Source organism: Acanthopagrus latus, chromosome 20 (genome assembly GCF_904848185.1).
Source record: "Acanthopagrus latus isolate v.2019 chromosome 20, fAcaLat1.1, whole genome shotgun sequence".
Lineage (NCBI taxonomy): Eukaryota > Metazoa > Chordata > Actinopteri > Spariformes > Sparidae > Acanthopagrus > Acanthopagrus latus.
This window is the reverse complement of record NC_051058.1, coordinates 19,701,317-19,719,410: the sequence shown is the minus strand read 5'-3', so window position 1 is coordinate 19,719,410 and position 18,094 is coordinate 19,701,317. Positions and strand designations below refer to the sequence as shown.

At 42.6% G+C, this 18,094-nt stretch overlaps 1 protein-coding gene across 3 annotated transcripts in view; it reads left to right on the top strand.

Annotated features, from left to right (window-relative positions):
• The window catches only part of tbkbp1 (TBK1 binding protein 1), a 67,929-nt gene extending 50,092 nt beyond the window's left edge, over positions 1 to 17,837 (top strand). For all 3 annotated transcript variants that reach the window (XM_037082400.1, XM_037082399.1, XM_037082401.1), the window contains 4 exons: positions 106 to 167; positions 6,867 to 6,982; positions 9,698 to 10,476; positions 13,298 to 17,837. In XM_037082400.1, coding sequence (XP_036938295.1) covers positions 106 to 167; positions 6,867 to 6,982; positions 9,698 to 10,476; positions 13,298 to 13,426 — 1,086 coding nt within the window. In that variant the 3' untranslated portion in view covers positions 13,427 to 17,837. The remainder of the gene's footprint in view (positions 1 to 105; positions 168 to 6,866; positions 6,983 to 9,697; positions 10,477 to 13,297) is intronic.
• Positions 17,838 to 18,094: the final 257 nt, after the last annotated feature.

The window sequence follows — 18,094 nt, the reverse complement described above, 5'->3', positions numbered from 1 at the left end:
GTTCCCCTCAAACATGTTGTCTCGATTCGCTGCCGCTGTCAAGATTCTGTCCAATATTCCACCAGCACCTGCATGCTAATCTAATTTCATGCTCTACTTCGGCAGGAAATGACTTCTCCGTGCAAGCAGTGCGATGTGGAGTGGATAAAGAAGGTGGGGGACGAGCAGTAAGTGACCGAGGCCGATCTCTTTGGGTGGAAGGGGAAGGGAAGGGAAGGGAAGGAGGGGAAGAAATAAAACAAGGATGGATGGAAGAAAAAAAAAAAGCCAGCAGCTCATCTATATCTTTGTTCCCCTGCTCTGATGAGCTCGGGCTGACCTCCGGGGGCCTCATTAGAAACTAGACGAGCTCTCCAGCGCTGGCTAACTGGGTTCAAACGCAGCACTGATGAAGGCTTATTGTTTGTGCACGAGGGCAGCACTTACTATATACTCTACTGCGTGTGCGTTCAGCTGTAACACCACTGATTATCCCTTTGAAGGAGCTTTGTGGTGCGTCTGAGCAGTAGGGGGCAGTGTAAGCACAGCGTAGGACTCCTTCCTGTCCACTTCCTCATATCTGTGTGTACTTTGGACACCTCCATAAAGGTTTGATCTATCCATGCATTCATTCTCTTAAGCTTAACTTTTCAAAACTACTCAAACAGAGCACTTGTGCGCACAAAGCTGCTGTGTTTCCACTCATGTTTCTGTGTTTAACTCGCGCTGAGAGGAAAAGAAACCACTCCTTCATGTCAAATTTGTTGCCCCCCCAAGGCTGTTTACAAGGTGTTACAGGCTTTATAAAAAAAAAAAAAAGAAAAAAAAAGAAAGAAGAAGAAGGAGAAAAAAAAAAAGAGTACATAACCACACAGCAGGTTGGGCAGCTGACACCCACACAGAGAAACCCCAGACGTGTTTCGATGGGGAACAAACTGAAAGTAAACGGCGCTGCAGTGAAGAGAGTTTTTGACTGAGTGTGTGGTGGAAGCCTACTGCTTTTTTCCAGACCTTGGTCACCTTTTGGTTTTACTCAACAATATCACCGAACACCCACTAGAAAACCTACGATGCCTGTTCTTTGTTTCCTGCTGCCCCTTTTCTTGTAATTGGGCTCATTTAGTGTAAACTGCACAGATTGATGTGGAAGGTTTTTTTTTTTTTTTACATGTGCTGTGGAGCATGTTATCATCACCGCCACCTTTGGCCTAATAATCAGCAGCGCTTTGTGAGTCTGTTGTGGAAAAGTGGTGTTATTTAAGCCGGTGTGGTTTGATTGTGGTACTTTTAAAGCTTCTCCGGTAAAACTGAAATTGCTCATACCAGCAAGTGAATTAAATAAAAACTGATTTTTATCCTCCATGAGTCACAACAGATTCTTGTTTTTGGAATGCTGTACCTCTCTGACCTTTATTCATATATTTATTCGTTTATTTTGTCGGGGCTGTGATGATGTAGTACAGATATGATTTCAAGCCATGACTAGTTTGCTTACAAAAAAAAAAAAAAAAAAGGTCAAAACACATCATAGTAATCTCGAGTTTATTAGTTCAATTGAGCACTTCTACTCCTCATTTCTCATCTCTGTCTGATTTGTGAGTTATGTAAGCATTTTGTGGCCGATTCTACAACCGGTTACACATCTTTCGTGACTACATTTGTGGAATTTCGTTTGCCTCACTCGTAACTAATGAGAATGCAAGAGAGCTTCCCTCCACCGACCACAAGCCGCACTGGCAGTACAACCTCCCCCCGTCCTCCACACTTCAGCACACACAGCAACTGACTAATGCCTCTTCAGCTTTCAGAAAGTGAGAGCTGTTTCCAATAAATCACGACATGGTGATTTGAAGTCAGAGTGGAATTCACACTCTTGTGGTAGAAATTCAAAAAATAGACTTTTGAAACCATAAATGCAGCTTTTAAAAGTCCCTCTTTTCATATTATTTGATTAAAAACACTTTATATTGTGGCCCACCAGGTTAATGAATTTTTTAAAGTATATATTCATCTGCTTTCTCCTTTGGTACAACAGCATGAGGCAGGAATCAAACCCAGGCCAGTGCAGTAAGGACTCAGCTTTATACATTTCTCATAAGTGCTTATAAATGCGTGACAATATGATAATAAACATGTTTATGATGCGCTTCTTCATGCGTATATAGTCTTTTTAATGTTAATGAGCATCTTAGGAGGATTTAAGAGGACGATCGTTCCACCCAGTCAACCGGACAAAATGTTGTCAGGTCACGTTTCTGCAGAACACAGACGTATTCACATGTTTGTGTTTCATAATCATAATCATAATCATTAATCATATCGACATTTCTGCTGTTCTTTTCTGATCAGGATCACTGAACATGTTTATCACTTGACTTTCATGTCGGCAGGTGAAGGGATGGTGGAGTTAGAGGGGATGAGGCCTGGACCTCGGCACCATTTCCAGCCATGTTTTTGTTAATGAAAACCAGATTTTTTTGACGGGATGTCGGGCCATCTGCATCCGTTCATGTGGCGACTAATTCAGGTGTTTTTAACGAGACCTAGGGGCATCTCCAGCTGTGTTCAGGTCACCAAATCTGCCATTTTAGGCCGAAACAAGATGATTTCCTAACTCCAACTAAGTGGTTTTGTGCCTAAACTGAACCAGAGAATGAACACGGCACTATGTCAAGAGAACAGTTCAAATATTGAACATGTAAAGTTCTTACTTATCCATGATTTTGTAGAAACAAATCGCCAACATTTATTCTTCTGACTGGGTTATAACAAGAGCTGGTAACACTTTTTTAAAATCACAAGTAATAATTGGTTGAATTATAGTGCATTAAACTTTATTTATTATTTAATTCACTGATAACAAGTAGTAAATTTCTTTGTTAACCATTTATAAACATAAAAAGCAGTGAGCGCTGACAGTGAGCAGACAAAAGAGCTGAACACAGTGACAGTGTGGTGCAGCGTGGCTCATTGTGAGAGCAGTTTGACACCTCTGAGTGTGTTCGGCTGAAAGTGCTTCATGTGCGTAGTATGAGCAGAGTGTGAAAAGCCCCGACCGTTTGACACTTTGTCCCTCCACAAGGCCGGAGACACGCAGCGTAGACCCAAAATGAGTTTGTTCAATCCTTTAAAGAGCCATGAATGTCTTACTTTTTCCCAGCCGCACAGTGACGGGTTCATAAGAATATTCATTATCGCCACGTCAGGCTGACCACCGTGTGTTCGAGTGTTAACCCCCACACACACACACACACACACACACACACTCCACTCCCAAGGCCACGTTGTGAATGTGAGCGACTGGAACTGAGCATTAAATGGCCAACAAAGAGGAGCTCAGATCTCTCAGGCAGCTGCAGCGACGGCTCTTTTCTCTGTAGCGTCTGATCAGATCAGAGGTCAGATTTCAGCCCACACTCTCTTCACTTCATCACCCACACACACACACACTGTATGTACTGTTGCACCTGATCGATTCAGTGGCACGAACCTTTCATCAATGCTGCATCGGCATCATCACACCCCTCCTACGCACCCCCACTGTACATTGTACAGTATGTGCTCGCAGTCACACACATACAAGCGAAGCAAAAAGGAAACAAAGTGAAGCAAATGTGCAAAGTATTTTTAGACGCACAGAGACAAAAACAAACAAAGGGAGCCGGTTTCACAGACGCAAAACAGGCGATGATTGAGAGGCACTCAGGTGCAGGTGTTGACACATCTGCTTCCACTACATGATAGTATGAGTGAGAGAGGTGTTGCAGCCTCACCCGGGCCCCTGACACATTATCAGAGCTTCAAAAGTGAGATAGCATATGTGTGAAAAAGGAAGAGGTGCATGAATCTAAGCAGTCGAGAAATTAAGAAAGAAAGAGCCAGAACTGAGTGTAGTGAGGAGAGGGAATACATATAATGGGCGCTCTGGCGATATCAACAATACGCTGCACGCTCCACCCACCATGCCAGTAAGTAACCTTATGATTGTTATTTTCCAACCGATGCACCAACTGGGTCTAAATGTTTGCAGGAAGTTTATACCGCCAGACAGTTTTTGTGCATTTTTGTCACCACAGATGACCCTGAATCATTCGGGGCGAGTACCAGTTCCTCCAACTCGTACACCACAAAGATGGATGTTGTTCGTTGCAGGCTGGGGGGGATGCAAGTGGGCTTGATACCCCACTCTGAGTGAGTCATAGCACAAGGGGTGGAAAACTAGGTGGGCCAGCTGCAAAACCAAGCCAAGCAGTGGAAGTTCTGACTTATTTTCAGTAATTTTTTTGGAAATTATGGACTTCCTTGAAATTGGGTCCCTGGCTGCTGCAGCTTACAATTATTTTAATTGTCAATTGATCCTCTGATTCAGTTTATTAAAAACATCAGACAGTGGTGACAAAAACCCAACATGACATCCTCGAATGTCTCGTTTCATTCACAACCCACCGCCTGCTGTCCAGAAACCAGAAAATATTCATATTTAAGATGCTTATTACCAAAATAACTGATCGCTAATCGTCGATTGATCGCTGCAGCTGTGTCTGTGTCCTTTATCTAACTCTATTTTGGGGTGACAAATGTAGCGGCGTATTCTAAAATTGAGTCAGGAAGCAACACAGCATGTTTTTCAAATTTGTAAAAATGTAAACAGGTGCAGGATTAAGATTGTAGCTCAGAGGTAATCTGAGTAATAAATAAATAAATAAATAAAAATCTGCTGTAATTAGGACAACGAAATATGCAGCGTTCATCTAATACATACCCGAGCTGCAGGTTTACACACAGAAGTGGGAAGACTCAGAAGTGCGCGGGAGTGCTGGGGCACATATTTTTAATCAGACGGTGTGTTTTATCTGCTGTGTAGGCACGATATGTAAGTGTTTTCTTTTGGTTTTTTTTTTGCGGTGCCGGCAGTGGAAGTTCATATCTATTCCTACTCATGCAGCCGAGTTCCCAAAGGTTATGCACACTTCTTGTTTGCCATTTGTTTATCTGTCGCCATCTCTATGGAGGGAAGGAGCTGAGTCACATTCTGATCAACATAATGTCGAAGTGCCTTATCAGATCTGGTCGGGCAGGAATCTGGTACTTGGGTGCAAGAAATGCTCTGTTCTCATCTCATGTTTCCAGTCATCAACATTCATGCACCTGAAACAATTTTGAGATTCGGTGTCAAGGACGTCTGTGTGTTGTGTTTCAGAGAAGTCTGCTAGTTGGCCCTGCCCCGTCCTGTCTCGCAAAAATCCACTTTGTACCAACAAGAGGACATTCAAGCTTTTCTTTTGTTCGGCCCCAGTCTGGTGTTGAGCCCAGTCGATCGTGGTGACTCCCTGATCACAGTCCAGGCCTGCTCCTGTCAGCTAATTGGCTGCTAGAGTAGCTGCACTGCTAACCCAGCTAACTAGCTAACAGTATAGTGAGCAACAGCTAGGGTTTACTCCCAGAATGGACTGCCTTCTATATTTTTGGAGCTACATTTTAGGGCATGTTGCCCCTTTAAAAGCAACGCTGGTTCATTTGTATTTCACAGATTTCACACACGCAATTTAAAGTGCTTTACTGTAACGTATCAAAGTTTCTGGAGCTTCAAATCTCATTTCTTTAGGCCGAACTCTTCACTGCAGCCCCGCCACCAATGGCGTTACAGCACACTTTGAAGATTTCTGCCTCAGAAATTGTACACATAGTGTCTTTTTAAATCATTGTGTGACCCTGGAGCTTCCACAGACTGATCACCCAGGACGGGCCTTATCTAGCCATATTAAAAAAAAAAAAAAGTTCCTGTCTTCCTTCCGTTTAGTTATTCAGGAGAATGATGCAACGTTGTTTTTCTGTGAAGCTCCAGAAACGTTATGTGGACTGTGAGACTTCACCTGACTTTCAAGGAACAGTTTTATTCTGAGTATTTAAGGTTCACACAGAGTTTTCAGGGTTCAGGTCAGAGGTAAGAGTGCAGCTTGGATTTAAAAGGTGGGTTTGAGTTGGTGCAAGTTCAAGTTCGCTCATTTATTGTCGCTAATCCAAACTGGCTCGTCGTGATGCGAGAAATTACTCACGCTGGCAGGATGAAGTGATTATCTCGACAGATTTCAAGTCAGATGTCATGGTTTCGCGTCTCGCCCATCTTCTTGTGAACAGTCTAATCTACCACCGACGGTGGTGGAATGAGTACATTTCAGGTCAAGACTGAGGAGTTTATAAAAAATTGGTTAGACATTTGAGATAAGCCGCCTGTTATCAGATTTAAGTAAATCTTAAAGCAACCTACACTATCTCAAGCTATCTTTTAACCACATCACTCTTTATCCATCTGTGCTATTGTCGACGCTCAGAGATGCAAACACACTTGCAGAGATTATTCCTCATACCTTTGCTGCTCGCCTCTCAGTAATCTATGCTGTGGGATTCGGATCGGTTTCGAGCTAACGGGTCGAGACAAAGTCAGCTCGTTGCCATGGATAAGAGCACGGCAGCACGCGGCGTCCTTGTTTACGGCTCTGGAAATAGAGTTGCTCCGTCAGTGCGGCCCCTGAGAGAGTCATGACACATCTTGCGTGAAATGGAGTGATTTTATGCACCTCAATTACGCGCTGTGACTTACACTCTAAAAATATGAAACCCTGTAAGCCTCTCAATTAGCCGGCCTGATTTGCGAGGCAGCGTCAGAGCTCGTTCAGTTTGAGGAAGAGACGGAGATCCGTGTGGATTTGTGATGCACTTCATGCATCTTGCAATATTAAAGAAAAGCCTTTGATTAACTCGGGTCATTAAAAAGTGATTACTGTGTTTGTATAATAAGTTGTAAGACATTAGCATACCATCACCGCTGTAGTATTCTGTGTTGATAATAATTATGATAGTCGCATCATTTCCTCTCCTCCCTCCAGGGTGAATCTGGCTCTGGCCTACACGGAGTTAACGGAGGAGTTGGGACGCCTGCAAGCGCTGAGCTCCAAGCAGACGGAGATCCTGAGGAAAGCCTCGCAGGAGCAGGCCAGTCCAGGTTAGCATCTACAGAACCACGTGGAATAAAAATCAGACAACCCCGATTGTAAAAAAGTACAGACACTGAACTAAAATGTTAATAAAAACAGAATGTAATCATTTGCGAATGAGCTGTGTTTACTGACAGTTCCTGAGCCCATGTAGTGTTGTAAAAAGTCATACTTGTATAAAAGTAAAGATACTGTGTTAAATTATTACTCTGGTTGAGTAAAACTACTGTTTTTAAAGGGGGGAAATCACTTTTACCTTATATTTTATTAGAATATCTTAACTTTTAATTTAGGCATGACTTTTTGGATACAACACTGCAACTGAGATACTTGCTTAAAATGACAACATATTTAAAAATGAGACCCTATTTTACCCTTATTTTAGATGCTGGTACAAAAAAAACATTATTTTATTTTACATTACTGTAGTTCTTTGAATTTTTGCTGTTGCCATTCTGAAGGCATGGAACCTGGTTGTGATTTGTTCTTTCAGTCTTCTCACTGAAAAGTAAAAAACAACGCTGACATGTTGCAGATTACAACATACGAGTGCTAAAAAGTAGCAACACCTTTCTCTTCCTGCACGCGTACTCATGGCTGTGCATCTACTAGAGCCTGCCACAAAAACCAAAAGGCCCCACACGCATTGTCTTAACTAAGCTGGAGGTATTACAAACTCGAAAAATAATGTTTTGTGATGAATGTTGCATTATTACGCAGCAAACGGTTGGAAAAACACAGACGCCGCCAAACTTCGACGCTCCCCCTGAGGTCGCGTCGTGTCACATTAATCTAGAAAATGTGAGCTGAATGGCACTTCGTTTTAATTAGTTACAGGATCACCGAAGTGACATGATTGCCTCTTGGCTATCTTTAACAACAAAACGAACGCTTTTTTTGTGAATCGCTGAAAGAATAAGCAGAGTGGGAATTTGCGCAGAGCCATAAAAAACTCTCCTGGGTGTTGTGCTGTAAGAGTAAGCGTGAATTGTGCAGTCCTTTTTGACAGTTTCCTCCTCATTCGCAGGCTCAGAAAAAGAGCTTGAGCGCACAAACACCCCCTCCTTTTTAACACCTCAACCAACCGGCCATAAATGATGTTTCCTCTTTGAAAATGGGAAGTGTAGCTGAAGTGACTGACTCATCAACGAGTCTTGCTATTACACAAAACAGTACAACTGTACCTGTGCAGATCTAAATCTTTTTTACCATCACACTGAGGAACATGATGTGCTTTTCTAGTAACTGAATATCCTGGTACAGCATCGGTGGCAAAGTTTTATTTTGTAAAGAAACTGCACGAAATGTCTGTTGTTAATTCACGACAAAACCAAAAGTGTGTGCACTATAGAGAGGATCATATATTTTTTAGCCTGGACAAGATGATTGTGTCAGTATCCTCACAAGAGACTTCTTCTACGTCACTAACGCACAGTCTTATATTGATTTTCTATCTTATTTTGGAATACAACAAAAGCTGAAGGCAATTGGAACATTTATGAATGTTGTGTTGTCTCTAGTCGAGGTGCCCTGTGATGCAATTCAAGCATTTGTTTCTGAACAAAACGTAAGATAAAGTGTTTCCAGTACGTTTTTTTTTTAGAGTCACGCTGAGACCAAACATGCAGCAGAGAGCAGGCAGATCAGATGCAGAACTTTTACTCCCCACAAAACCAAACTGAACACAGGAACACGTGAACACAGCAGACACAACTCAAAGACCGAACTAAAGACTGGGCTCTAAAACAAGCTAAACTAACGAGGGGATGAGGTGCAGGTGGAGGGAGGCGGAGAAACACGAGTGAGGGGAGTGAGTGGAGGAAACGGGAGAGCAAGGAAGGAGCTGATGAGGCCGATGTGAGATCAGGAGCACAAGAACGGAGGTGGAGAGAAAATAAAACAGGAAATAACTGAAACAGATAAAGATAAATGTTTCAAACATATTGGGATACATTATAGTTATTTGTAATTATTTTGGCCGGATTAACTGTGACGTGAAATCCTCATAACCATCCAAAGCCTTAATGTGGACACCTGAACACCAATGTGTGATTGTAGAACATCTCATTCCAAACTCTATGTTTTCTGGGAACGCTTTCAACAAGATTTTGGAAGCTGGCTGCACAGACGCGGTCACATTAAGGCACAGGAGCGTTGGTCTGGCTCGCAAACCAAACATGGACAAAAAAAAATGTTTTAATTTTTTCTTTTTTCTTTTTTTTTTCCGAGGACCTGGATTTTGCATGGGGGCATGGTCATGTTGAAACATGTTGGGCACCAGATTGGGAAATTCTTTTGTTTCAGCAACAGGACATCAGGCGTCGGACAGGACAGTAATTCACACCAGTAATGAATATCAACACCAGTGGAGAGAAACATACGCATCAATAGAAAACAAGTCAGCAAATATCAAGATACACAAAAAGAGCTTGAAATAGAACAGAAGAAAACTTAGCAGACTGAAAAGATATGTACCAGTAGGATATATAAGTATGTAAACAGTTGTGCAAATTTACTGTGATGACTTAAAATGATGTGAAATTTAAAAAGAGAGGGCCTCCCATAAACTGTAGCCACAAAGCTGGAAGTATCACTGTGAACTGTAGGATTAAGATTTCTCTGACTGCACAGACATGTATGTACGCGGGTGTCCACATACTGTAAAGTGAAGTGACACAAACTTTTTTTTGAAATGGTTGTGTTGTTTGTCTTTGTTTCCTCAGTCCAGCGTCACTCTCCCATCCACCACCAGCGCCACTCTCCAGTATCTCAGCGCCACTCGCCCATCTCACAGCGCCACTCTCCAGTCCCTCCTCCACCGCACCACTCCCCGATCCAGCAGAGACGCTCCCCGGTGCTGCAGCGCCTCTCCCCAGACATGCACCGCCGCTCGCCCCTGCTGGACGTCAACGACGGGCCGGCCTCTTACTCCTGCCGGCCTCCCACCCAGCACCTGAGGGCCAGCTTCCAGGGCCGCCGCAGTTACTCCGAGGTCGCCGACCCCTCGGCCTACCAGTGCCCGCCCCGCTTCTCCCTGGACCCTGTCTCCACCCTGCCCAAGCCCCGGCCCTACATAGAGGGCTACACCAAACAGCAGCCCCAGCATGTGGGCTCCCCTCACGGTGGACTGCAGCACAGAGGCTCCCCGTCCCCCCATCAGGGTGGCGCAGGAGGAGATGGTGAGAGCTCCATGCGCCACTCAAGAGAGATGCCATTCCCACTGTCCGAGGTGGCCCACCTCCACTTTGAGCCCCCTCCTCCTTCCACACCGGCCCCCCAGCCCCCACAGTCCTCCGAGGATGAGGAGGAGTGGACCTGCCCACATCCCATCAGCCCGCCGCGGACGCTGGGCGTGCTCTCCTCCGCAGTGCCCAGTGGCGTGATGAGAGGCCCGGCGTCCTGCTCAGCCTTCCCCATCCCTCAGAGGTCCAACACCCTCAGCTGCCACTCGCAGCCGGGCTACATGTCGGCAGAGCATGCTCAGTCCTGGCCTTCAATCAATGTGAGTAAAAACTTTGTAAAAAAAAAGTTTGTACAGGCGACATGAAGTTGCAGTGGTGAAAGTTTACAAAGTCGAATTGTCAGAACTGTATTTGCTGAGCTGGTTCATAGAAAATAACTTGATTTCTTTTTTTATACCAAAGAACTCTTTCCACTGAGTGCAGCTTTTTTCACAATGAATGTTAAAATCATCCGAAGGTTGTCCGCTGAAACCACGTCTCTAATTCCTTCAACGTCATCGTTCAGCCTGACTTTCTTTACTTCTGAAAGTGAGATGAGAAGTTTGATATCAGTCTGACATGTTTGCAGAAGTTGGGGTCAATATGTTGTTAGTCTAGCTCAGCATCAAAGAGGATGTAATGCTGACAAAATAACACTGTATCTCTTTTTTCCTCCCCTGCAGTACATGAACAGAACTTGTGGGGTTTTAGAGTGAGTTATTCAGTGCTGGGACTATTTTTCACCTGTACTCACTCGCAAATCTGGTGATCCACACTGACGCCAGAGTTTGTCAAGGAAATAACTTGATAACTAGAGGTGTTGCTACAGGTGTATTTTCAGACTTGAGACAGAGCCAAACTCTCTTTCACTCTGTGAGCTAAGCTGGACCGTCCTTGCAAAAAGCTTCAGCATCAGTTGTTTTAGAAAATGCACAGTAACATCTTGCAGCTGTTGGAATATAAAAACTGTGGTCAAACCTTCGTGCGAAAGTATGATGTGATTATCATGTAAATATGTATATATGTCTATTTTTGCTGTTGTTCCTGTTATTGTAATATGTTTCTGTTTCTGTAATATTATGTTGCTGCTGGGACAAACAAATTTCCCCGTCTGCGGGACATTAAAGGATTTCTGATTCTGATTCTGATGATTACGATAAAAGTGCCACTTTTAAGATTTACCATATTTTCATTTTTGGGTCAAGCTCATTTTCAGTGGGAGCATGCAGGGTAAATTCTATGTTAGCATCAAAATCTCTATTTTTAAAACACTAAGAAGGCTCAACACATCATGAAACTTTGCTCGTAGTATCACCAGAGTCTCTACACACGAACACCAGCATTGAGAACATTGTGTACAGAGAGTTTGCTAAAAATAAAGTTTTCGAACAGCTCATCTTAGCAGTAGCTTGTTCTGCTCCCAGTCATCATGGCAGACAAGAATTGTCAATTTCTGAATGCAACGTAACCTGGAGGACAGTTAAGGTAGAACGCTCATAAAGCTTCGCTCCATATAAATGCACAGAGAATTTGTTGTTTAGTCGTTAGCAAAAAACAATATTGCCCTTGAAGCTGAAAAAGGAGCCTCATGTAAGAAACAAGACTAAAATCGAAAGCCAGAAAAGTCACGCGAGATATTGCGTGGATATTTGTTGCTGACAGACAGTAGTTCCACCTTAACTGTCCTCCATGTTACGTCACATTCTGAGATTAACACTTCTCGGCTGCCATGACGGCTGCGAGTAAATTCTGTGGACACAAACAATGTTCTCAATGCTGGTGTTCACGTGTAGAGACCCTGGTGATACTACCAGCACAGTTTCATGTTGTGTCGAGCTTTCTTTGTGTTTTAAAAACAGAGATTTTGATGCCAACATAGAATTTGCCCTGCGTGCTCCCACTGAAAATGAGCTTGACCCGAAAACGAAAATACAGTAAATCTTAAAAGTGCCTCTCTCATCGTAATAATGCTTTTACACGAAGTTTTGACTCATATACACTCATAAAAAAAAAAGCCATGGTTGCATTTTGGCGAGAGTTTCACTTTAAGCCTAGACTATGATTTCAACATGAATCGCAGGGTGCTGACAATTAATCTTGTCTTGCTCAGATGTGTCACTCCAGGGGGAAAGTTCACAGGAAACACTTTGCTGTTGTGGAAAAAGTTCTGTGCGTAAAGCAGCATTATGCAAGAGTTTGGTATTTTTCCTGTTTGGCTAGAGTTTATGTGAACAGGTGACCACAATCTTCTGCTTTGATTACATTGCTTCTGATCATGTTATGTAATCATACTTGTGGTCTCTTTTTTTTTTTCCACTCGGTGTATTTTCACTTGAGTGTAGTCGGATGGTCTCGGAGATGTTTATGACCTTTTATCAGCGACTTTTGTTATGTGCCAAGTTGCGCAGATGGGATCTTCTTGGACATCCCCCTGGTCGTTCTTTTTAAATCCAAAGTGCTTCCATAGCCGCTAAGAAATCTTTATTTTCTTCAAGGTAGCAGCATGTTTTATCAGGTCGTCTGTTTCTCTAACTTTTGTGAGAGAGCGAGGAAGAAATTCGGTGAAGAAGACTTAATATTCTGTGAATAAAACTGAAAAACCTGTGATTATTTGTGCCTGTTTGAGTTACGCAGATTGTGGAAACGACGTATTGTGCTTTTAATGTTGCTTTAACACACTGACACAAAACCTGACATCAGTCTTCTCATCCCACTCTTGTGAAGAAAGGCGGTTAATGTCATTTCCCAAATTAAAATCTTCTCTCTAAACTGAACTGGGTGACATGATGAGTCAGTACCTGGCTGACATTTTCCACTTGGATTTACTACCAGTCAGGGTATTTCGAGTCCTAACCCTGTTGTGCAAGTGTGAAGTGAGCTCTCAGCTTGTAGTGATGCAATTTTTTTTTTTTTTTTTTTTTTGCCTCCCACAAGGATGACTAATACAATCCAGTGGAGTGAGTAAGGTGAGGAACTTGTGTGATTTATCCTGAAGTCTAAATATGTGTGTGTGTGTGTGTGTGTGTGTGTGTGTGTGTGTGTGTGTGTGTGTGTGTGTGTGTGTGTGTGTGTGTGTGTGTGTGTGTGTGTGTTGCTCTGCAGCTCTGGATGGAGACCGAGGAGAGCGACATGCGGAGCTGCCCTCTCTGCCAGCTGATATTCCCCGTCGGTTACCCTGACGATGCCCTCATCAAGCACATTGACTCCCACCTGGAGAACAGCAAGATCTGATCGCCATGGCACCCAGCCACCCGCACACATCTGCGCTCTCCTCTTATAGATCATGTAAGAGACCGGCAGACCTGGCCCGAACAGAAAAAAAAAAAAGTCATGGGTAGTAATCACAGACGTGACCAGTTAGCTATGTGCGATCATCTGTAGGTAGGGATGCAAAATGGGCGCAGTGTTTGAAAGTCCTTTTTTCCTTAAAGACAGCTCTGCCTGTATAATCACCGGCTCTGGTTGCTGCTGTTTTGTTATGAGTCTTGTTGTGCGGTTTCAGACAGTTTCAGGTGTCGTGTTTGTTTTTCGCTTCACAGTGTAGTACACTTTGATTCAGCAAAGTAAGCCAAAGACGAGGTACGAGAGGCAGGCGGGAGGGTTCAGGGGCTCTGCATGTCGGATGGTTAGTTTCAGTGTTCGGCGGTGAACGATCAGGGAGATCTGAGGCGTCTTTTTTAAAAAAGAAGAAGAAAAAAAACAGATCACCACTTAGCTTTAAACACTGTACACCTGCTTGGACATTTTCTATCTCACACACAAACACACACTACAGTATTTCTTGCAGAGGATTCTGTGCAGTAAGTGCCAAGGACAGTGATCTGGTAGAAGCTGGTTTATTGAAACGATCCGACAGAAGTCATGTAGGACGGTGATTTAACAGTCGTCGACGGGAGGACTTTAACGACACTGTGAGGGAATTCTGACTTGATTTGTCGATCAGGGTTTGATGCCAGTTCACTTTCACTTCTCTAAAACGGGGACGTTTGTTTTCCGCAGCAGTTTAGAAAGTATAAAACATTCCAGTCTCACATTTCGTCTACTGACAAAGCCGGGGAACATGAATGTGAAAGTACATTTGGATGGAGACGATGTTGATGCCCTGCAGGGCGGGGCGCTGATGCGTCTTCTCTACGAGCGGAGGGAATTTTTTTTTGTCAGAATATACCTTTATGCTTGCGGCCTGTTGAAAAAAAATTTAAAAATCTAAATATCTTAGCACTTTAAGTTAGCATAGCCTATACAATGTATCCGTTTTGAGTCCCCATATATATTTTCCATGTATAATTTACTATTTATATTGTCGATCTGTAAGGCAAAAAAATATGAAGATATATTTTTGCAGATGTAAACGCACCACGTGTCCAAACGCACGTCGGCGTCTCTCCCATGTGTTTGCACACCGCTGTATATAAGAGGAGTCGAAGATCGAATTCTGCCACACGGGATCACTTTTCTGTACAAGGACGTTCAGTCGTCACCTGGGATTCTCACTACTGGTCTTCCTAAAGATCTGACCTTCAAAACAGTTGATGTCACGACTGCCCAGACCACCCAACAAAAAAACAAAAAAAAAAAAAAACCCACCACCACAACAAAAACACAAAGCTGGCTGCATGGGATCAACACTTCTGACCTGCTTTGGTGGCCGGCTTTTTAGTGTACTGTATTTCTATCTCGGAGAATCAGCAAAAGTTATTTCTGCAGGGTTTCAGCACTGACAATACTCTTCTTTTGATACATGGGTTTTAGTTTTTAAATCACAAGTGGAATCTTAACTCCGGATCTGCTTGTGGGACTTGAACTGTTTTTTCCTTTTTTTTTTTCGTTTTTTTTTCTTTTTGAGGAAAAAAGAAACAAAACAAAAAACACAAAGTTACACTGATGTCAGCTTATCTGAGGCTTTCAGTTACATGTGCAGTTTCTACTTGCGGGGAAGTCCCCGCTCGCCCACCTCCATACATTAAAAACTAGTTTGAAGTTACGGAGGAGATGAAATGTGGTAGATGAAGAGCAGATAGGATGGAGACTGTGGCGGCAGGATGATGGAGGGCACAAGGTTTCAAGTCCTTGCATCAGATCACGTCTACCCACCTGAAGTACTCTTGAGCAAACACTGAATCTCTACCAGCTCTGGAGGCTTTGCTCCATGGTTTTTTTTTTCCATGAAGGTTTAAAGAGAGAAAGAGAATTTTTCAAAGGGGGGGGTCGAGGAAAATCTCTTTAAAGGATAACTCTGGTTTATTAACACTTAGACCTCATTTCAGATGGTCTGGACGCTGGTTGTATTGGTTCTAACGCTGTACTCACCAAGTTATTTGCTAAAATCTGGGAACAGAACAACATTGCTAACATGCTAACCAGCTGGGCTAGCACTAATAAGCAACAACAACAACTTTTGTCTACTTTTTCTTGCCATTTTTTTCCACCTCTTTGTTCAAGAAAATGTTATTGAAGAGGAAATATAAAGCTCTCTGAGCCATTAGCAAGCTTGTTAGCTCAGTAATTACTATATTCAAGAGCAGCTTTTAGTCCAACAGAGGGACTTTTAAAAACTGGGACAGTGCAACAATGCTAATAAGCTATTTTAACTGCTTCCATTTTGGACTCTCTGGCTCTCCGTACCACTCAAAGATGAGCTTTGTCATAGTGGCTTGCTTGTTTGTGACCAGGTGACACTTTCACCTTTAGACACTTGTTTTATTGTTTGATAATGTTTTCAACATTTAAATGTGTCTAAAGACATCATAAGCATAGTTAAATGATTTAAAAAACAACTTTAATGGACACAGAACTGATGATACCCTACCTTTAGATTTATTGTGCAATCACATGAGCAAGTTTACGTGACCATACAGTAAATTACAGTGCGGCACCTACCTCCAACGGCAAACTAACTGCATGTTATCGAAACCTACGGGCCAGTTATCTGTGTTATTATTCCAAGTATTGTTTCGCAACTTATTTAGCGAGAGACTCTGACACACCCTCCACCTCAAAACCACCACAACACTCACACGTACCTGAGTGACATTTGGAAACGAGGCTGAGCTGCGAGCTTGTGTCCAGCTTTATTATTCTGTACATTCATGAGCCCTGTTGAAAAATGTTGGAGACCTCTGCTGCTGTTTAGCTTAGGTCGTTTTAAAGGCTGCGACAAAAGTGAAACCAGGGTTAATTAGTGGAGGCGCCTTGCTTACTCACTAACATCAGAGGGAATTATTGCACCTTTCTGAAATATAAAAACATGCAGAGGCTTCACTTCACACAGCAGATTTAAGGAGTGAGGCGGGTGACATTGATCGACTGATCCCATCACACTTTTGTGTTACATCAGTAGATCTGAAAAGCATGTTGCGTTGTCGGGTAAGGGGATTACTCAGCCATGTCTCATCCAGCAGAGCCAGCCTATTAGTTAGTGTACAGTTAAATAAGTGTAATGTAATTTATTTGCACACTGAGATCATGATAGGAGGGTTTATATAAAGAAAAGCTCTGCGTCTTCTTGTGGCTGAATTAAAAAAAAAAAAGTACCTAACACCTCCACATTCTAGTTCCTGGGGAAACCCTGAAAACTTCAGAATTTCACAAGAAAAGGGGAGAAGTTCAAAGTAAACGCAACGCCTATAAAGCAGAATTGATATTTTTCCAATTTCCTGCCCGCCTCTTGGTGATTACAGTGTTTTCATGTAACCGATAGAAACCCAGTTAAAATAAACTGGAATGATCCTTTAAAAAGAAACCACATCCTGAGGTGTACAAAAAAAAAAAAAAAAACGGAGAAAAACTTGACCATTAAAATCGAAAGAGGGCTTTAATGACTCCCGATTATTCTATACTGTATGTATGTTCCTATATCACTCTGTGTAAAAAAAAAAAAAGAAGAAAAAAATATATTTAAAAGTTGTGTACAGACAGGTATTTTGCAAGTGTGTAAGGCTAATGCAACATGTACTCTATTACTCAACAACTTCAAATTGGAGTGTCTGTAAATCAGTATATATATTCCTAGCCACCACCACCTCCACCACACTGAATATGAAATTATATGCGAGTTATATACAAGTACTACCCTACACCTTTCCTCTTTTACTCACTACGTAGTGGTGCGTCCTCTAGTCAACGACAGTAATATCCACCTCAGAGTAACAGACCTGTCAGTTTGAAGCTGTGGGATGTGTGACGGCGAGCACTTTCAAGCTTTGTCACGTCGAATGATCTCGACGCAGGTACACTAAGAGAAAAAAAACATCTTAAAACATGAATGTTTGTCTGAAGGTTTCAGTTCTTCTAAAGTAAATATAAAAAAAAAGTGTCCGATGCATATTTTTCTAGGCACTGAAAGAAAGAAAGAAAGAAAGAAAGAAGCACAGCTATCAAAAATGTGCATGGTTGTCCGCTCTTCACGGATGATGATGATGATGATGATGATGATGATGATGATGATGATGATGATGATGAAATGTTGCATCAGAAAAACATTCAAAACCACACGAGGCTAAACAGCATTTGGGAGCTTTTAGTTAAGCAGTGGTATTTTTTATTTTTTTTTTTATTCACAGAGGAGATGTGTAAGTGTCTCACAAACAACGTGATGTTTTCTTTAGTTTTTTTTTTTTTTTTTTCTTCATACGGATAACCTTCTACAACAACATCAAATTATTTCCTGTATTCTGAAAAACAGAGGCCATGGTTCATGTGAGTGTGGGGGAGGACGCTGCATTGTGGTTAATGGTGCTGGATTGTTGTTGGCAACCGCGGCCCTGCTGGCCGACAGCAGCTAACAGGCCTCATGTGAGCTCACATGTCTGCAACACATCCGCACGTACAGCCGCTGTGTGCTGAGGTCCATCAGATAAAGTCATAAAGATCTAAGTTTTTGTCATCCCCTTCCTCTTT